Source organism: Microcaecilia unicolor, chromosome 5 (genome assembly GCF_901765095.1).
Source record: "Microcaecilia unicolor chromosome 5, aMicUni1.1, whole genome shotgun sequence".
Taxonomy (NCBI): domain Eukaryota; kingdom Metazoa; phylum Chordata; class Amphibia; order Gymnophiona; family Siphonopidae; genus Microcaecilia; species Microcaecilia unicolor.
The window spans coordinates 41,311,754-41,330,883 of NC_044035.1; the positions used below are offsets into that span (position 1 = coordinate 41,311,754).

The 19,130-nt window shown below is 41.4% G+C and overlaps 1 protein-coding gene across 1 annotated transcript in view; it reads right to left on the bottom strand.

Annotated features, from left to right (window-relative positions):
- The window catches only part of TRIM8 (tripartite motif containing 8), a 134,772-nt gene that overhangs the window by 39,878 nt on the left and 75,764 nt on the right, over positions 1-19,130 (bottom strand). The window contains exon 2 of the mRNA XM_030202829.1: positions 8,491-8,586. Coding sequence (XP_030058689.1) covers positions 8,491-8,586 — 96 coding nt within the window. The remainder of the gene's footprint in view (positions 1-8,490; positions 8,587-19,130) is intronic.

Sequence of the window (19,130 nt, forward strand, 5' to 3'; positions counted from 1 at the left end):
AGCTATTTAAATCTATGAAATCATCCTTTACTAAAAGTTCCACTTTCATACATAGAATATTTCAGCAGATAAATACCATATGGCCTATCCAGTCTGCCCATCCATATGAACCACTAATCTCTAAAATCCATTCTGCTCTCTCAGAGAGATGAGAACTGTATCTGAATTCTAGAAAGGATAGAAAAAGTACAGAGAATATACCACCTGCCAAGGAGACTGTTGCATAAATCCACAACCCCTTCCATAAAGGAATAATCCCCTTAGATACTCCTGAGTCCTTCCCCTTTCACTTTCTTCTTATGACCGCTTTTTCCAGAGCTTCCTTTTGAAGAAGCACACCTTCTATGCATTTATAACAGTGGTAGTTAAATGTCCTTCCCTTCTCCTACCTTTTTTCCAATGTAAATATATTGAGATCTTTAATCCTGTCCCCATATGATTTATGACACAGGCCACTGATCATTTTAATAGCTGCCTCTCTGTGCACATGCTGTAAACCACTACAAATACTTCAGGCCTTCTCCTGAATTATCACTGTGCTTTTGGAGACAATACATTGATTATCTTCAATCCATACATTCTGCAGTTTGTTTTTCATAAGATCACCCATACAACAAGCAGGCCTAGATGCATCTAGAGGGTGTACCTTCTTGAAAACTTTTTAATTTGGTCTTCACTGTTGTGAATTATTCCTACTTTAGATGTTGCAAGTTCTAATGACTTTCATATTTCCATCAGTTATCAGACTCGGGATATGACTCTTCTAGTAGTCTAATGATTTTGGTATGATGGGTAGATAATCCAATTCAGGAAATGATGTAAGGCCCCAGTCAATGCAACACTTTTAAAAGTATGAATCTGTGCATAACTTTTCTAGTGATCTATGCAGTCAATATACAATGTTCCCAGTTCCCTACATGGACCATGTTTCGCCTAAATAACGGCATCTTCAGGGGAACTGATAGTTCGGCCAAAACCAGGAAGGAGCTCCATCCAGCAAATTTGCAGGTTTCTTACCGGGCTGGATGGAGCTTAACCGGTGGGTAATTGGGAAGCAAAACCAGTGCTAAGCAGACTTCTACAGTCTATGCCCTGATCGTGACTGAATAGATATGGATGGGCTTGAGTGTAAATTTTAAGGGGCTTTGACATTAGCTTCAGAACTTTTAGTACAAGAACAGTGCTGGGCAGACTTCTACGGTCTGTGCCCTGAAAATGGCAAGGACAAATCAAATAACATCTAACGTGGTGCAATCTCATTTGAAGGACAAAAAGCCTCAAATTATTTATTTACTTATTTTATTTATTGCATTTGTACCCCACATTTTCCCACCTATTTGCAGGCTCAATGTGGCTTACATAGCACCATAAGGCATAAGCCGCCTCCGGTGATGAAACAAATACAGAGTGATATGGTAGAGAATGATATGTATGTGTTACAGAGACATAATAGAATCGAGAGAAGAGTTATATAATGTTCGTTGCAGGTTATGGTTTCATTGTGTTGCTTAGTCCAGGCACTTAAGTTGGATCAGTAAGGTTCTCAAACAGGTCGGTCTTTAGTGATTTCCGGAAGTTGAGGTAGTCGTGTGTTGTCTTTATGGCTTTGGTAATGCGTTCCATATTTGCGTGCTTATATAAAAGAAGCTGGATCCATGGATTGATTTATACTTGAGTCCCTTGCAGCTGGGGTGGTGAAGATTTAGGTATGATCGTGATGATCCAATTGTGTTTCTTTTTGGTAGGTCTATAAGGTCAGACATATAACCCGGTGCTTCGCCATAGATAATCTTGTAGACCAGGGTGCAGATTTTAAAAGTAATACGTTCTTTGATTGGGAGCCAGTACAGTTTTTATCATAGCGGTTTGGTGCTGTCAAATTGCGATTTTCCAAATATGAGCCTGGCTGCTCTGTTTTGAGCAGTCTGTAGTTTCTTTATGAGTTGTTCTTTGCATCCCGCATAAAGTCCATTGCAATAGTCAGCATGGCTTAGTACCATTGATTGAACCAGGTTGCGGAAAGTTGCCCTCGAGAAGAATGGCTTTACACGTTTAAGTTTCCACATTGAGTGGAACATTTTCTTGATTGTGAAGTTAACTTGGGCCTCAAGTGTAAGGTTTCGGTCGATTGTGACACCCAGGATTTTCAGGCTATTTGAGATGGGGAGGGCGCAATCTGGGGTGACTAAGTTTGTGGGTATATTCGTCCCTGGTGCAGTTTTAGTGGGTGCAGTGCACTTCAGACAGGCTTAACCTCTGTGCAAAACAGGAGTGGCCTGCAGGAAGCTGAGCAGCAGAATAGTACTAACTCAAAATTCTGTTGAAGTAAGTCTCCTCTCTTCTGTGTACTGAATCCCATCCCAAAACAGACTTTGTTTAATGAGGAACAGCTGTATATCATAGTGACATCTCTTGGTTGCCGATTTAATTCTATCAAAATAACACCTACATCAACAAAGCTGATCTCATTCCACACAATGTCATTTTTGCCACTTCTAAATATAGCTGTTTCCTGGGAACTTAGAGGAATTGCAAAGTACCTGCTTAAAGAATTTCAACCTAAACTAAAAAATAAGGTTTGAACTGAGACAGAAATCAGCTAAACTTCTACAGAAAACTATACAGTGATCTAAAAGAAATCATACGCACTATTATATTATTCCCTAGTGCATGCTGCATAAACATTGCCTACTTCTAACAAGTTCAATGTGTTATATAAACATTGTATTTTTTTCACTCTCTGTCCCCCTTCTAAGCAAGTAAAAATGATCCTTAGTACTGATAATATAACTGCATTTTGTCATTCAGTTCACTGGATGGCTACACAATTTGTAAAGGCATTTTCACACATGTTTCACAGTACATGGACATAAATGCTACTTATAAAATTATCCCACACAACAGTACACTCGATCACAAAAACATATATTTTTATGCGACTCAGTTGTAGAAACGTTCTAGTGTGCTGCACAAGTGTAGTCAATTTACACATATAATGCAAAGTATGTGCAAACATGCATATTTTATAACCAAAGCGGGCATAAATGTCCATAGCTTCATCATAGCTGAAATTTATACAGCTGACCTCTAAGTAAGCAACCTGTTATAAAATTATCCTCCTCCTCCTGTATTGTTTTGAAACTGATATCAGCAATCATTAATCTGACATTTCACACCCTTAACAAGCCAATAGAAATGGCAATATTTTATATTTCATTCCTATTTGTGTTACTCACTTTCAAATGTAAATATCTAAATACAAAGCATTCTTTTATTGGGCTTATGCTAAGGTGTAGCAATGTAAACAAAATGGCTCTTGCCAGGTCAATTGGCCCCAATGTGAACTCTTTAAAAATGAAAAAAAAATAGGGATTTAGTAATGCTAAAAACAAATTGAAACAAACTAAGTAGCAAGGTGGGATGAATCTACCTGATTTTGCCAATTACCTTATTTATAAAATTTTAGGGTAAGAAGATCAGTGTTTTCCAAACTCTCGCAGCTCAAAATAAGTGCACATGGCTTTGTGTCTTTCCAATTCCATTATACCTTCTATCAGGAAATTTTCCCTATTCTAAAAGAAAAGCCCGGCCAGTTATTACAGCTATGAAAATGGCTTCTCAACATTTGGAGAAGACATTGGGAGATGATTTCTGTGATTCTACTATAATGGTATATTGCAATAACCCTCATATTCTTATTGGAACTTGGCCTGTTCTGCCAACACGGCCAACAAACAAGTAAATATGGTTTCGGGTCAACTTCCTCATAATGGACTTTAAGGCTTTTCAAATGCTTCAAAAAGAGGTTTAATCTTCCCAACACACAATTTAATGCTTGGTTCCAGCTTCAACTTGCTAAATGATGTAATATAGACTAATGATGAAACTGTTACTCAGAAAATAATGTCTTTGTCCCAAATGGTCTCTTTTTTTCTATAACATTTTCCAGTTTGGGAACAGGAAATGCTGCTAAACGAATATGAATTAGGGGGTACTTTTTTGGATCAGCAATAAGAATATTATTGGCTGTGAATTCACAAGCGATCTCTGTCAGCCTTATTGAAAGAGTTCCTATATTTCCTTTATCACTGCATCCCATGGACACTGGTTAAAAACCAGTGAAAAGTGGATCCATAGACCATAAATTGTTGTAGTCCTGTAACACGGCTGTTGGTAGCCTTCCTCATTTGATCTATGAATGTCCCAATTTACACGTATCCTGGTCTAATGTATGGAAGAAAATTACAGATATAGTAGATTAACATTGCCATAGCTTTTAAATTAACAACATCCTATATAATAATTTGCACCTCCGTCTGGATGCCTGGGTTCGTAACACAGTTCCCATTGGTCCGCCCTGGGGATGACATCACAGGGCGGACCAATAGGAAATGAGAGGGAAGAGAACCCAGCATCAGCCACCGGAGGTGAGTAAAGAATTCCCCCCCTCCCCCCCGAGTTCCATGACCCCCCCTACCTCCCTCCCTCCTTCCACGGGCCCACTCCCATCCGACGGCCCCAATCCCGTCCGAGTTCCATGCCCCCCCTCTCCTCCCATTTCCACCGCCTCCCTCCCTCTCTCTCTGTGGCCTCCGAGTGCAAGCAGGACGTGTGCGGGTGCCCCAGCCCTTCGTAAGTGCCGGCTGTTGTTTAAAACTTTTTACCTCCTGCTCCGCCGGCAACAGTGAAGTCCAACACGCAAGGACACCGCTTCAGACTGCCTTCGCTTCTGTTTCAGCTGTTCCTGTGGTCCCGCCCTCATTTCCTGTTTGCAGAAGGGCGGGACCAGAGGCACAGCTGAAACAGAAGCGAGAGCGAAGGCAGTCTGAAGCAGCGTCCGTGCGTGCTCAACTTCACTGTTGCCGGGGGGGGGGGGGGAAGGCGGTCCTCGGACGAGAGAGGGGGGAAGGGGGTCCTGGGACGAGGGGGGAGGGGGTCTTGGGACGAGAGAGGGGGAGGGGGTGGTGCCTAGAAGGGGGAGGGGCGGTCCTGGAAGTCGAACGGGAGGTGGGGCTTGTAACTCGAACGGGAAGTGGGGTCCTGCAACTGTAAGGGGAGGGGGGTCCTGCTGCTATAAGGGGAGGGGGTCCTGAAACTCGAACGGGAGGGGGGACTGGAACGCAGAGGACAGGGAGGGAGGGAGGGAAGTAGGGAACATGGAACTCCGAGAGGAAGGGGGCTCGAACTCGGAGGACAGAGAGGGACGGACGAACGGGGATGTGGGGGAGTGTGAGGGGGTGGTTGGGGGGTGAGGAGGAGGGAGGGGGAGGAAGCCCTTGCTAGCGCCCGTTTCATTTCACACAGAAACAGGCCTCTTTTACTAGTAAGAATATAAATGTTGCCATACTGGGATAGACTGAAGGCCCATCAAGCCCACTGTTTCCAACAGTGGCTAATCCAGGTCACAAGTACCTGACAAGATCCCAGAACAGTAAAACAGATTTTATGCTGCTTATCCTAGCAATAAGCAGTGGATTTTCCCAAGTCCATCTTAATAATGGCTTATGGATTTTTCTTTTAGGAAATTATCCAAACCCTTTTTAATCCCTGCTAAGCTAACTGCTTTTACCACATTCTCTGGAAACAAATTCCAGAGTTTAATTACACACTGAGTGAAGAAATATTTTCTTTTTGTTTTAAACTTACTACTTTGTAGCTTTATTGCGTAGCCCCTAGTCCTGCTATTTTTGGAAAGAGTAAATAAGCGATTCACGTCTATCCAGTCCACTCCATTCAGTATTTTATAAACCCTATTATATCTCCCCTCAGTCCTCTCTTCTCCAAGCTGAAGAACCCTATTCTCTTTAACCTTTCCCTCAAGGAAGTCATTCTACCCCCTTTATCATTTTCATCGCCCTTCTCTGTACCTTTTCAAATTCTGCTATATCTTTTTTGAGATGCGGTGACAAGAATTGCACCATGGAGCAATGCAAAGGCATTATAATGTTCTCATTTTTGTTTTCTATTCCTTTCTAATAATTCCCAACACTCTATTTGTATTCTTAGCCACTGCTGCACACTGAGCAGAGGGTTTCAATATATCATCAATATTCACATCTAGATCTAGGTCACTTCACTGGCTTCCGATCAGATACCGCATTCAATTCAAGCTTCTCCTTCTTACCTACAAATGCACTCAGTCTGCTGCCCCTCACTACCTCTCTACCCTCATCTCCCTTACGTTCCCGCCCGTAACCTCCGTTCACAGGATAAATCCCTCCTCTCAGTACCCTTCTCCACCACCGCCAACTCCAGGCTCCGCTCATTCTGCCTCGCCTCACCCTATGCTTGGAACAACCTTCCTGAACCCTTACGCCAAGCCCCCTCCCTGCCCATCTTCAAGTCTTTGCTTAAAGCCCACCTCTTCAATGCTGCGTTCGGCACCTAACCCTTACCGTTCAGTGAATCCAGACTGCCCCCAATTTGACTGCCCCGATCGGACCGACCGTTCACTTGTCTATTAGATTGTAAGCTCTTTGAGCAGGGACTGTCTCTCTTTGTTAAATTGTACAGCGCTGCGTAACCCTAGTAGCGCTCTAGAAATGTTAAGTAGTAGTAGTAGTAGTAGATCCTTTTCCTGGGGGGGGGGGGGGGGGGGGAGTGACGCCTAATCTGGAACCTTGCACCATATAGCTATAGTTTGGGTTTCTCTTTCCTACATGCATCACTTTGCACTTGCTCACATTAAATGTAATCTGCCATTTGGATGCCCAGTCGCCCAATCTCGTAAGGTCCTCTTGCAATTATTTACAATCCTCTTGTGATCTAACAATTCTGAATAACTTTGTGTCATCAGCAAATTTAATTACCTCATTAGTTATTCCCATCTCTAGATAATTTATAAATATCTTTAAAAACAGTGGTCCCAGCACAGACCCCTGGAGAAACCACTATCTACCTGCTCCATTGAGAATACTGACCATTTAACCCTACTGTTTTCTACCTTTAACCAGTTCTTAATCCACAATAGGATATTACCTCCTATCCCATGACTTGTTAAGTTCCTCAAGAGTTGCTCATGTTGTACTTGTCAACTGCCTTTTGAAAATCCAGATACACAATATCAACAGCTCACCTTTATCCACAAGTTTATTCACCCCTTCTAAAAAACGTAGTAGATTGTTGAGGCAAGGTTTCTCTTGACTAAATTCATTTTGGCTTTGTCTCATTAATCCATGCCTATAATATAAAGCTTAGTAATTTTATTCTTTAAAATAGCCTCTACCTTTGCCTGGCATTGACATCAAGCTCACCGGTCTATAATTTCCCAGATCACCTCTGAAACCCTTTTAAAAAAACTGGTGTTTCGTTGGCTGCCCTCCAATCTTCTGGTACCATTTTTGATTTTAAAGATAATTACATATTACTAACAATAGCACTGCAAGTTCATTTTTCAGTTCCGTCAGTACTCTGGAATATATATAATCCAGTCCGGGTGATTTGCTACTATTTAATTTATCAAATTGCACCTTTACATCTTCCAGATTTACAGATTTGTTTAGTTTCTCTGGTTCATAAGTATTGAGTACCATTTCTGGCACTGGTATCTCCCCCCACATCTAACTCAGTGAAGACTGAAGAACTCATAAAGGGGCTCAATTTTCAAAACACAAAAATATCCGAAATGTGGCACAAACCGGCAGAAGGACTTTTTTTTTTTTTGCCAAAATGTCCAAATTGCTATTTTCGAAACCCAATTTTAAGACTGTTTTCTATGCAGTTTGTATTTTAATGCATCCAAATCACAAGGGGGGGGAGCGTGTTGGGGACGTGATTTAGGCGTTTCTAAAACTTGGACATTTTTCTGCTATAATTAGAACAACTTCATTCCTCTGACAAGCAGGGAATAAAGCCAAAATTAGAATTACAGGCTTGGGGATTATTTTCCCCTTAGGCTGCAGGGGAGCCCAAGAGGGACACTGGGAGTTGGAGGGGCAGCACGCCTTTCTGCTGGCAAGGACCCCGCAGGGAACCGAGCCAGAAGCCTCACTAAGATAAAGCCCTCGCTCAACCACTGGACTGCACTCTGGAAAGCTAGGATGAGGACCTACTCCAATCTTTACAATTTGATGAAGGTAGAGAAATACTGGAGAATTTCAGGGCGTACCAGCCCTTATAGCATTGCTGTCACTGGAATGGTTCAGCATCTCTTCTTTCATCTGCTGGTAGGAAGGGGTCACGACCCATTGGTGTTGACTGGTTTAGCAGGACGCTAAGGAAGTAGTATTATAACAAAGGTAATATAACAAAGTGCTTGCATAAGGTAAAAAAAAAATTTCCTCCTCCTAGTGACAAACTAAAGTTTGGAGATAAGATTATAGCAGGTGATATGGAAGCAACTGTAACCACTACAGATGTTAATAAGAAACTAAATACTGCATCTACACAAGGATGGTAAGAAACCTATGCCCCATAAAACTGAAGCAGATTTAGAAATGCCTACTTGGAAACAATACTAATAGAGAGGTGAAACATTGCCCAGGTATATACCTCAACCAGTAGCTTGTCCGATTCCAATTTGTACAGCTGTTCTTCAATGTCTTGCTCTCGTTCCTCCAACCGGTCCTGCTGCTTCATCAGCATCTTCTACAAGAAGAAAGCAGATTGGTTAGGCTGAAGGTGATCATTTGGCCTTAATGCATCACAATTTAAATTTATAACTAGTGATAAAAAATGTCAAAATACTATACAGGTCATATGGCTACACATTATTCACAGCATTTCTGTTTTTAGGTTTTACCTTATAGCACACACCTGACGCAGAAATAAAAAATGTTTAAACAGATGTAGAAAAACCCTATCACCCCAACAGATAGACAATTCTCAAGTCCCAACAAATGCAATCAGAGACCAAGAAAACATGGCAACGAGATACAGTGGGGGAAATAAGTATTTGATCCCTTGCTGATTTTGTAAGTTTGCCCACTGACAAAGACATGAGCAGCCCATAATTGAAGGGTAGGTTATTGGTAACAGTGAGAGATAGCACATCACAAATTAAATCCGGAAAATCACATTGTGGAAAGTATATGAATTTATTTGCATTCTGCAGAGGGAAATAAGTATTTGATCCCCCACCAACCAGTAAGAGATCTGGCCCCTACAGACCAGGTAGATGCTCCAAATCAACTCGTTACCTGCATGACAGACAGCTGTCGGCAATGGTCACCTGTATGAAAGACACCTGTCCACAGACTCAGTGAATCAGTCAGACTCTAACCTCTACAAAATGGCCAAGAGCAAGGAGCTGTCTAAGGATGTCAGGGACAAGATCATACACCTGCACAAGGCTGGAATGGGCTACAAAACCATCAGTAAGACGCTGGGCGAGAAGGAGACAACTGTTGGTGCCATAGTAAGAAAATGGAAGAAGTACAAAATGACTGTCAATCGACAAAGATCTGGGGCTCCACGCAAAATCTCACCTCGTGGGTATCCTTGATCATGAGGAAGGTTAGAAATCAGCCTACAACTACAAGGGGGGAACTTGTCAATGATCTCAAGGCAGCTGGGACCACTGTCACCACGAAAACCATTGGTAACACATTACGACATAACGGATTGCAATCCTGCAGTGCCCGCAAGGTCCCCCTGCTCCGGAAGGCACATGTGACGGCCCGTCTGAAGTTTGCCAGTGAACACCTGGATGATGCCGAGAGTGATTGGGAGAAGGTGCTGTGGTCAGATGAGACAAAAATTGAGCTCTTTGGCATGAACTCAACTCGCCGTGTTTGGAGGAAGAGAAATGCTGCCTATGACCCAAAGAACACCATCCCCACTGTCAAGCATGGAGGTGGAAATGTTATGTTTTGGGGGTGTTTCTCTGCTAAGGGCACAGGACTACTTCACCGCATCAATGGGAGAATGGATGGGGCCATGTACCGTACAATTCTGAGTGACAACCTCCTTCCCTCCGCCAGGGCCTTAAAAATGGGTCGTGGCTGGGTCTTCCAGCACGACAATGACCCAAAACATACAGCCAAGGCAACAAAGGAGTGGCTCAGGAAGAAGCACATTAGGGTCATGGAGTGGCCTAGCCAGTCACCAGACCTTAATCCCATTGAAACTTATGGAGGGAGCTGAAGCTGCGAGTTGCCAAGCGACAGCCCAGAACTCTTAATGATTTAGAGATGATCTGCAAAGAGGAGTGGACCAAAATTCCTCCTGACATGTGTGCAAACCTCATCATCAACTACAGAAGACGTCTGACCGCTGTGCTTGCCAACAAGGGTTTTGCCACCAAGTATTAGGTCTTGTTTGCCAGAGGGATTAAATACTTATTTCCCTCTGCAGAATGCAAATAAATTCATATACTTTCCACAATGTGATTTTCCGGATTTAATTTGTGATGTGCTATCTCTCACTGTTACCAATAACCTACCCTTCAATTATGGGCTGCTCATGTCTTTGTCAGTGGGCAAACTTACAAAATCAGCAAGGGATCAAATACTTATTTCCCCCACTGTATATAAATTGTCATAATTGTAGTGGATGCCACCACCCTAATTAAAAAGAATTTCTAAGCTCATCTAGATATGTTGTGTATATATATTACACCTTGTTAACAGTCTAAGTAGTTCCAACAAACTCTTGCACATAACTTTCTTTCTGAGAAGTTCTGAGAGAAGAGGATATTTCTCTGGGTAAGTGACATTATTTTGCTCTGTGCTTGGTAACAAAGATTGGGCTTAAAAGTGGGAATGTAGGATACTAAACACAGTTGGACTTAAATAAAATATAATTAAATTTAAAAAAAGAAGCAAACTCTATTAGCTAGTCTCCATACCCTTTCCCCCATAGTATTAAAACTTGAATTTTCTGCCACAGCATTAACAGACTCTAGAAGGCACAGTAGGGCCTAGTTCAGTCCTCAGCACAGGAGAACTGAACTATTGTAGTTGGTGATTCAATTATTAGGCATGTAGATAGATGGGTGGCTGGTGGGCGTGAGGATCGCCTGGTCACTTGCCTAGCTGGTGTGAAGGTGGCGGACCTCGTGCTTCACCTAAATAGGATTTTAGATAGTGCTGGGGAGGAACCAGCTGTCTTGGTACTTGTGGGTACCGATGACATAGGAAAATATGGGAGAGAAGTTCTGGAAGCCAAATTTAGGCTCTTAGGTAGAAAGCTCAAATCCAGAACCTCTAGGGTATCATTTTCCGAAGTGCTCCCCATTCCACGCGCAGGGCCCCAGAGACAGGCAGAGCTCTGGAGTTTCAATGCGTGGATGAGGCGATGGTGCAGGAAGGAGGGTGTTAGATTCTTAAGGAACTGGGCAACATTCTGGGGAAAAGGGAGCCTATCCTGGAATGATGGGCTCCACCTTAAACAGGGTGGGACCAGGCTGCCGGCATTGGCATTTAAAAAGGAGATAGAGCAGCTTTAAAACTAGAACCTGGGGGAAGGCCGACAGTCATTCAAAAACGCATGGTTCGGAAAAAGGGATCTTTCAAAGATATCACCAAAACATGGAAGGATAGGGGATCCCGATAGCGAGGTTGCAAAAGAGACAATAGTAGACCAGTAGGCGTATTTTCAAAGCACTTAGACTTACAAAGTTCTATAGTAACCTATGGAATTTTGTAAGTCTAAGTGCTTTGAAAATGAGCCCCCAGGTGTCTTTAAATAAAAATCTGACAAAAAATTGCAAATTAACACTGTCAACTGCTGACCAAGATGTAAATAGGAACAACAAACAGTTTGAAATGTCTATATGCGAATGCCAGAAGCCTAAGAAACAAGATGGGAGAGTTAGAATATATTGCACTAAATGAAAAATTAGATATAATACGCATCTCTGAGACCTGGTGGAAGGAGGCTAACCTGTGGGACACTGTCATACCAGGTTACAAATTATATCATAACACAAACTAGGGAAGGAAGATGAAATGCACAAAGAAGGATAGGAAATGGATAGAGAGTGCTAAAGGATAAACTGGTGGAGGAAGGCCCAAGGCACTGATTTTACTCTGTATCCATTAGACACGCTAGTTATTCCATATTGTCCCTCCCCACCAAAAAAAATTATTAATAATAATAATTTTGATACGTTACCACCTCCTCTCAGAACAAAACATGGTCAAGGACAGGAATGTTCCCACATATGACTAGAAATGAAGCAACAGTTTGATACACAACTATATTTCTCTAAGATTTTACAAATTCTATGTCCTACCAATAGCTCGACAGAAATCCACACATTCTGCACATATCTAATGGGTGTCGTATACATGGAGTGTGCACAGACTTCTGTATGTGTGTCAGTCAAAAGAGTGACTTCTAGGCATCAAGAAACTTATAACACCTCTTACTTCAGCTAGCTAAATATAGAAATGATTCAACTACCAGTATACTAAATTTGTCTCATTTACCTACTGACCTTTTAAAAATCAACCACTGCTTATAGCTAGAATGACTCAATTTACTATAGGTAAGAATATATATTAAAAGAGGCTGCTATGAAAACTAAGAACTGTATCACCTACACAGAAGAAAGAATGCACTTAGTCAACCAACAAGGGCAAAGTGAAACCAGGAAACATATCAAGTGGCATTGTTTCTTCACAACTTATCTCATACTGGCCTAGAATGGTACTTCCCAGTAAATGATATAAAATCCATAAAAAGTTTAAACCCACAAACATAACAAAGGGTGGCATGCAAGGAGAGTTCTAACTGGCCCAAGGTAGTCCCACATCAGTACAGTCCAAATCAATTTTAGATTAACTATGCAAATCTTTTTTAGATCACCCCCCCCCAACACACACACACACACACACACACACACACACACACACACACCTTCCCTTCACATCTATTGATTCTATACAACTATTCATTATGACTAGCTCCTACAGTAGAACTGGGTAGAAAAAGTGTGTACAACACAAACTGGATATTTGTGATATAATTTCCCACCATGCCATCTCATGAATGAAAGACCTTTATTCCACTGCATCCCATTTGTACACGGAGGAAAGAACTTTTATTTTAAAAAATTTCTATTCCACTCAATCTAAAAAGTCTGGGCCAGATTACTATATATACAGTGGGGGAAATAAGTATTTGATCCCTTGCTGATTTTGTAAGTTTGCCCACTGACAAAGACATGAGCAGCCCATAATTGAAGGGTAGGTTATTGGTAACAGTGAGAGATAGCACATCACAAATTAAATCCGGAAAATCACATTGTGGAAAGTATATGAATTTATTTGCATTCTGCAGAGGGAAATAAGTATTTGATCCCCCACCAACCAGTAAGAGATCTGGCCCCTACAGACCAGGTAGATGCTCCAAATCAACTCGTTACCTGCATGACAGACAGCTGTCGGCAATGGTCACCTGTATGAAAGACACCTGTCCACAGACTCAGTGAATCAGTCAGACTCTAACCTCTACAAAATGGCCAAGAGCAAGGAGCTGTCTAAGGATGTCAGGGACAAGATCATACACCTGCACAAGGCTGGAATGGGCTACAAAACCATCAGTAAGACGCTGGGCGAGAAGGAGACAACTGTTGGTGCCATAGTAAGAAAATGGAAGAAGTACAAAATGACTGTCAATCGACAAAGATCTGGGGCTCCACGCAAAATCTCACCTCGTGGGGTATCCTTGATCATGAGGAAGGTTAGAAATCAGCCTACAACTACAAGGGGGGAACTTGTCAATGATCTCAAGGCAGCTGGGACCACTGTCACCACGAAAACCATTGGTAACACATTACGACATAACGGATTGCAATCCTGCAGTGCCCGCAAGGTCCCCCTGCTCCGGAAGGCACATGTGACGGCCCGTCTGAAGTTTGCCAGTGAACACCTAGATGATGCCGAGAGTGATTGGGAGAAGGTGCTGTGGTCAGATGAGACAAAAATTGAGCTCTTTGGCATGAACTCAACTCGCCGTGTTTGGAGGAAGAGAAATGCTGCCTATGACCCAAAGAACACCGTCCCCACTGTCAAGCATGGAGGTGGAAATGTTATGTTTTGGGGGTGTTTCTCTGCTAAGGGCACAGGACTACTTCACCGCATCAATGGGAGAATGGATGGGGCCATGTACCGTACAATTCTGAGTGACAACCTCCTTCCCTCCGCCAGGGCCTTAAAAATGGGTCGTGGCTGGGTCTTCCAGCACGACAATGACCCAAAACATACAGCCAAGGCAACAAAGGAGTGGCTCAGGAAGAAGCACATTAGGGTCATGGAGTGGCCTAGCCAGTCACCAGACCTTAATCCCATTGAAAACTTATGGAGGGAGCTGAAGATGCAAGTTGCCAAGCGACAGCCCAGAACTCTTAATGATTTAGAGATGATCTGCAAAGAGGAGTGGACCAAAATTCCTCCTGACATGTGTGCAAACCTCATCATCAACTACAGAAGACGTCTGACCGCTGTGCTTGCCAACAAGGGTTTTGCCACCAAGTATTAGGTCTTGTTTGCCAGAGGGATTAAATACTTATTTCCCTCTGCAGAATGCAAATAAATTCATATACTTTCCACAATGTGATTTTCCGGATTTAATTTGTGATGTGCTATCTCTCACTGTTACCAATAACCTACCCTTCAATTATGGGCTGCTCATGTCTTTGTCAGTGGGCAAACTTACAAAATCAGCAAGGGATCAAATACTTATTTCCCCCACTGTATACACACACACATACATACACTCTCCAACCAGGCCTTTAATGGAAGAAGTAACTAACTTGTTTTTCTCACTCAAACACAGAAGGAGTGATGGGCTGCACAAACTGCAGCAGGACATGTTTATCCACTCCTACCCTAGCTGAGATAATATTTAACCACCTTTCTTTCAATTAATCACCTTAGGGGTCTTTTACTAAGGCACACTGGCGTTTTTAGTGCACTAAATGCTAAAGATGCCCTTAGGAATACATACTCAGCTTCTTCACACTTCTATCTTATATTCTACAGGTCAGCAGAATCAGAAAGTCATAATAGGATCCATCAGACTGGAGTATCCACCTCCATTTTGGCTAACCATTCCAAAATGGAGGTGGATATGCTAGTCTGATGGATCCTATTATGACTTTCTGATTCTGCTGACCAGTAGAATATAAGAAAAACACCAGTGCGCCTTAGTATAAGACCCCCTTATTGTTTAACTCCTCTTACCTATATGTTCCATTTTTGCTTATATCCTACACTGTCAATTAAACTGTTCTATTACTTATTGTGTTGACGTAAGTAGTATTCTATTCCATACTTTGTATTGCTATTTGAATATTTTTACTGCTATAATTCTCTATTGCTCATGTTTGATTTATTCTTACTGTACACTGCCTTGAGTGAATTCCTTCAAAAAGGCGGTAAATAAATCCTAATAAATAAATAATAAATAAAATACACACACACACACACACAAATTAAAACTAAAATAAATAAAATACAGTTTTAGAAGACATAACAACAGAATGACAGAGGACAAATTGAATATCTGAGCTTCATCCTTGCTGTAATTTGCACTTTTAATCCATCTCGTCCACACTTTTATCCAAAAAGGCTGCTATTCTATCTTTAGTGATGGAAAAGCCTGCCTAAATAAATATGTCTTTAGCTGTTACAGAAATGATAACACTTGCACCAGGTTTATATAGATCAATAGGTAGTGAACCTGTCACCCAGAAAATATTGGATCTCAGTTCATGCAGACTCATTGTGCAAAAAGATGGTACATCATGTATACAATGTTCTGGAAGAACAGAAGATCTTCAATATTGATGCTATAATTCAGTGCTTCCCAATCCTTTTCTGGCTGTGATCCCATGACTGCAACCAAATAAAATTGTGTGACCCTCTGGAGGAGCAGAATAATAATGCACTTATGAAGAGTCAACCTTGGTCATGGCCCCAAACACAGATCTTGTGATCCCATTTAATGTCCTGACCCACAGTTTGGGAAGTTCTGTTAATACTAAAGGGACTTTGTTGGGTAAGACCTTATGGGGACAGAGTTAAAGATTTCAATATGTAAACTTTAGAAGAAAGGCGGGAGAGGGGAGATATGATAGACATTTAAATACCTCCGCGGCATCACTTAATTAGATCATCCAAGCGCAGATTCTAAATACATATCTATTGTTCCATAAAATCTGTTGCATCATCTCATTTTTAACAAGAAGGAAAAAGCCTAAGAATAATGAGGGTGTATATCAGGGTGCTTATAAGTTCCACATCTCTGTTCTTCAATCATAAGCTTCAAAAAACCTCAACATTTTAAATCCTGAATAGTTACTAATAATTTTTTTTTTAAAATCAGTTTACTTAGCTTATTGAGGGGCCTCTTTACTAAGCCATGCTGTAGGCGCATTAGCGTTTCTAGCGTGCGCTAACGTTACAGACCGCAATAGGAATATATGGGCGCCTCTAGTGTTAGAATGCACTAAAGTTTTGCACGCCCTAAAAATGCTAGCACACCTTAGTAAACAGGGCCCAAAATTTGAAGCAGACTTTCTAGCTCTTGCAATCATTTAAAAAAAAATACTCTGACGGCCACCGTTTCGCGATACCTCGACCGCTGCTTCAGGGGGGTAGTTTATATTTCAAAAGAGTGCTCTTTTTTGAAGCCTATGATTGAAGAATAAAGGTATGGAACTTATAAGCACCCCGAGGTGTAAAAAGCTGATATAAACCCCTCATTATTCTGAGGCTTTTTTCTCCTTATTAAAAATTGAAAAATGAGATAATGCAACAGACTGTATGGAACCATAGACGATATGTATTGAGAATCTGCGCTTGGATGATTTAAGTACTGTGTATTATTCCTTCTACTGTATTATTTACTTCACTCTTCTGTTTGATAGATTTGTGGAATATCTCCATGGCATAAAGGCACAGGAGGCGAGTCTCTTTCAACTGAAAGGAAGCTCTGGACTGAGGGGGCAAAGAATGGAGGTGAAAGGCTATAGCCTCTGAAGTAAACTAAGGAAAAATACTTCTTTACAGTAGGGTAGTGAATTTGTGGAACGACATCTCAATGAAGGTAGCGTAGACAAAGACTATTTCTGTTTCTATAAATTAATAGAATAACCTTAAACTGAATCCTCCAGGTAGAAAATTATTTTCTCTTTAACTCAAGGATTAGCATAGTGCAAGAGAATTTGGTTTCACATTCTTCTCAAGCTCTGCTGCATTGGGTTGTTCTTCTGATGCACCTCAAGGAGGAGTGAGGAAAGCTCACAGTCAGTGGTACCCAGAGCTGTGCTGATAAGAAGCTTATATCTCCCATTTTTCTTTGCTCTGTTCCAGTTCCATTAGTTAGTAACACATGAATGTTGGGGATAATCATCGATAACTCCCTTAGCTTTACTACCCAGATTTCTACAATTGTGAATACAAGCTATGCACGATTCACTCTATACAATCCCTACTACATCCTTCAGCACTTTCCTCATTCTTTCACTAGTCATCAGCCAGTTCCAATTACTGCAATGCACTTTATCAAAGAATTAAGGCTAAAAATCTCAAGTGACTTCAACTCATACAAAACACTGTCATCAAACTTATTACCAGAATAGGAAATATGATCTTGTAACTCCCCTTTTCAAAGTGGCCCACAGGCCTGCCGTTTTCCCACTGCATCACATAGATCTTAGTACCTGTGCACAAGATCCATAGCTCCAGTGAACCCTCTCTCACAACTCCTGATCCCCTACTGCCTGACCAGATCATTGCAATCCTCACAATAAAACCATCTCATTGTCCCCTTGTTCTGCAAATTGTCTATGACACCACTCACCATGCAATTTTCTCTGTTCAAAGTCCCAAGTTGTGTAATAAGTTCCCATACCGCCTTAGATCTACATCGTCTTTATAGCTATTTAAAATAGGTCTAAAAACGTTTCTCTTTGCCGATGCCTACAGTTGATTTCTTGTAGTGGAATATGGCGCAGACGAGACTGGTCTGCATTACTTGTCCCCTATGTGTTTCCCCCCTCCCCTGTTCTCCTATGAACATTGTAGTTCCACCTCTCTTTCCCATTTTCTTACCCTGTATTAGATTGTAAGCCACTCGGATAGAGCTCCAATGGACAGTTTAGAACATTTTTGAATAAACTTGGAACTTGAAATTACAAAAGTAGCTCACTTTTGGAAAATAAAATTATTTTACCCTATTTTAGCTCTGTGCAACACAACAAAACAAAGCAATATATTTTTGTGTTCACTGTGGTGTGGTCTTTCTCTCTACCTTTGGTGCCTGCGCTCATTTACCAAAAGCTTTTACCCTTAGGTTCAAACTAGACTTTTTTGAAATGGCCATGGTCTCTTCCAAAAGGAACACTTTAAAAAACAGAGAGCTTCTTTCTTTGGTTAATACTGAAATGAAATGCAAGCTTTATAACACAGGATCAACTTTAGCAGCTGCCCAAGTCTGTTCTGGCACTGTGCCCACAGCAGATTCACATATCATCATCTCTAATACTTAGCATTAATCCTGCAAAAAATGGCTCCTTCCCCTTTGAAGTTATCAGCTTGGAGGTGAGTCCCAGTGCTAGAGGTTATAACAAAAAGAGGCTGAGGAAAATGCACTAAAGACCCATTTAGAAGGGATTATTAACGATGGTAATTAATTCCTGCTCCAGGAAAGGCCATATTGATGACAATAGCAGCTGAATTATTGGCACTGGAGGAAAAGCTGTCATCAAAACCCAATTCTGAAGTGACAGATCAAGCAAGAATTAGGATCTTCCTTATTTTACTGAAGGACTTGTGTATCTAATACCTCATTAACCTCTGGGAAAGTCAAAATGGCAAGATAGTGAAAAAGGTCAAAATCACTTTGCAGGGAAAGATATTTTAATAACACTTAAATATTTGGGTGAATTATGCTTGCTTCTTCTGTAGTCTGAACACCTGGCCTCTTACAGCCGAAAGGCTTCATCTTCTTTGCCCTCTATTGAAAGAGTGGTGAGAAAAAGCAAACTGTAGCACAGCGTAGGGCTTGTCTAGTGACAAAATGTGTATACCCACTGAAACAAAGCAAGGCAGAAAATCAAAATTATGAACTGCATTATCTAAAACTTCTCCTTGCTAACCATGGTGCCTTATTTGAGAAAGACATTGCTGGAGGGTTAAAAGGAAAGGTTTGCCTTTTTGCGGATGACACGAAAATAGCCA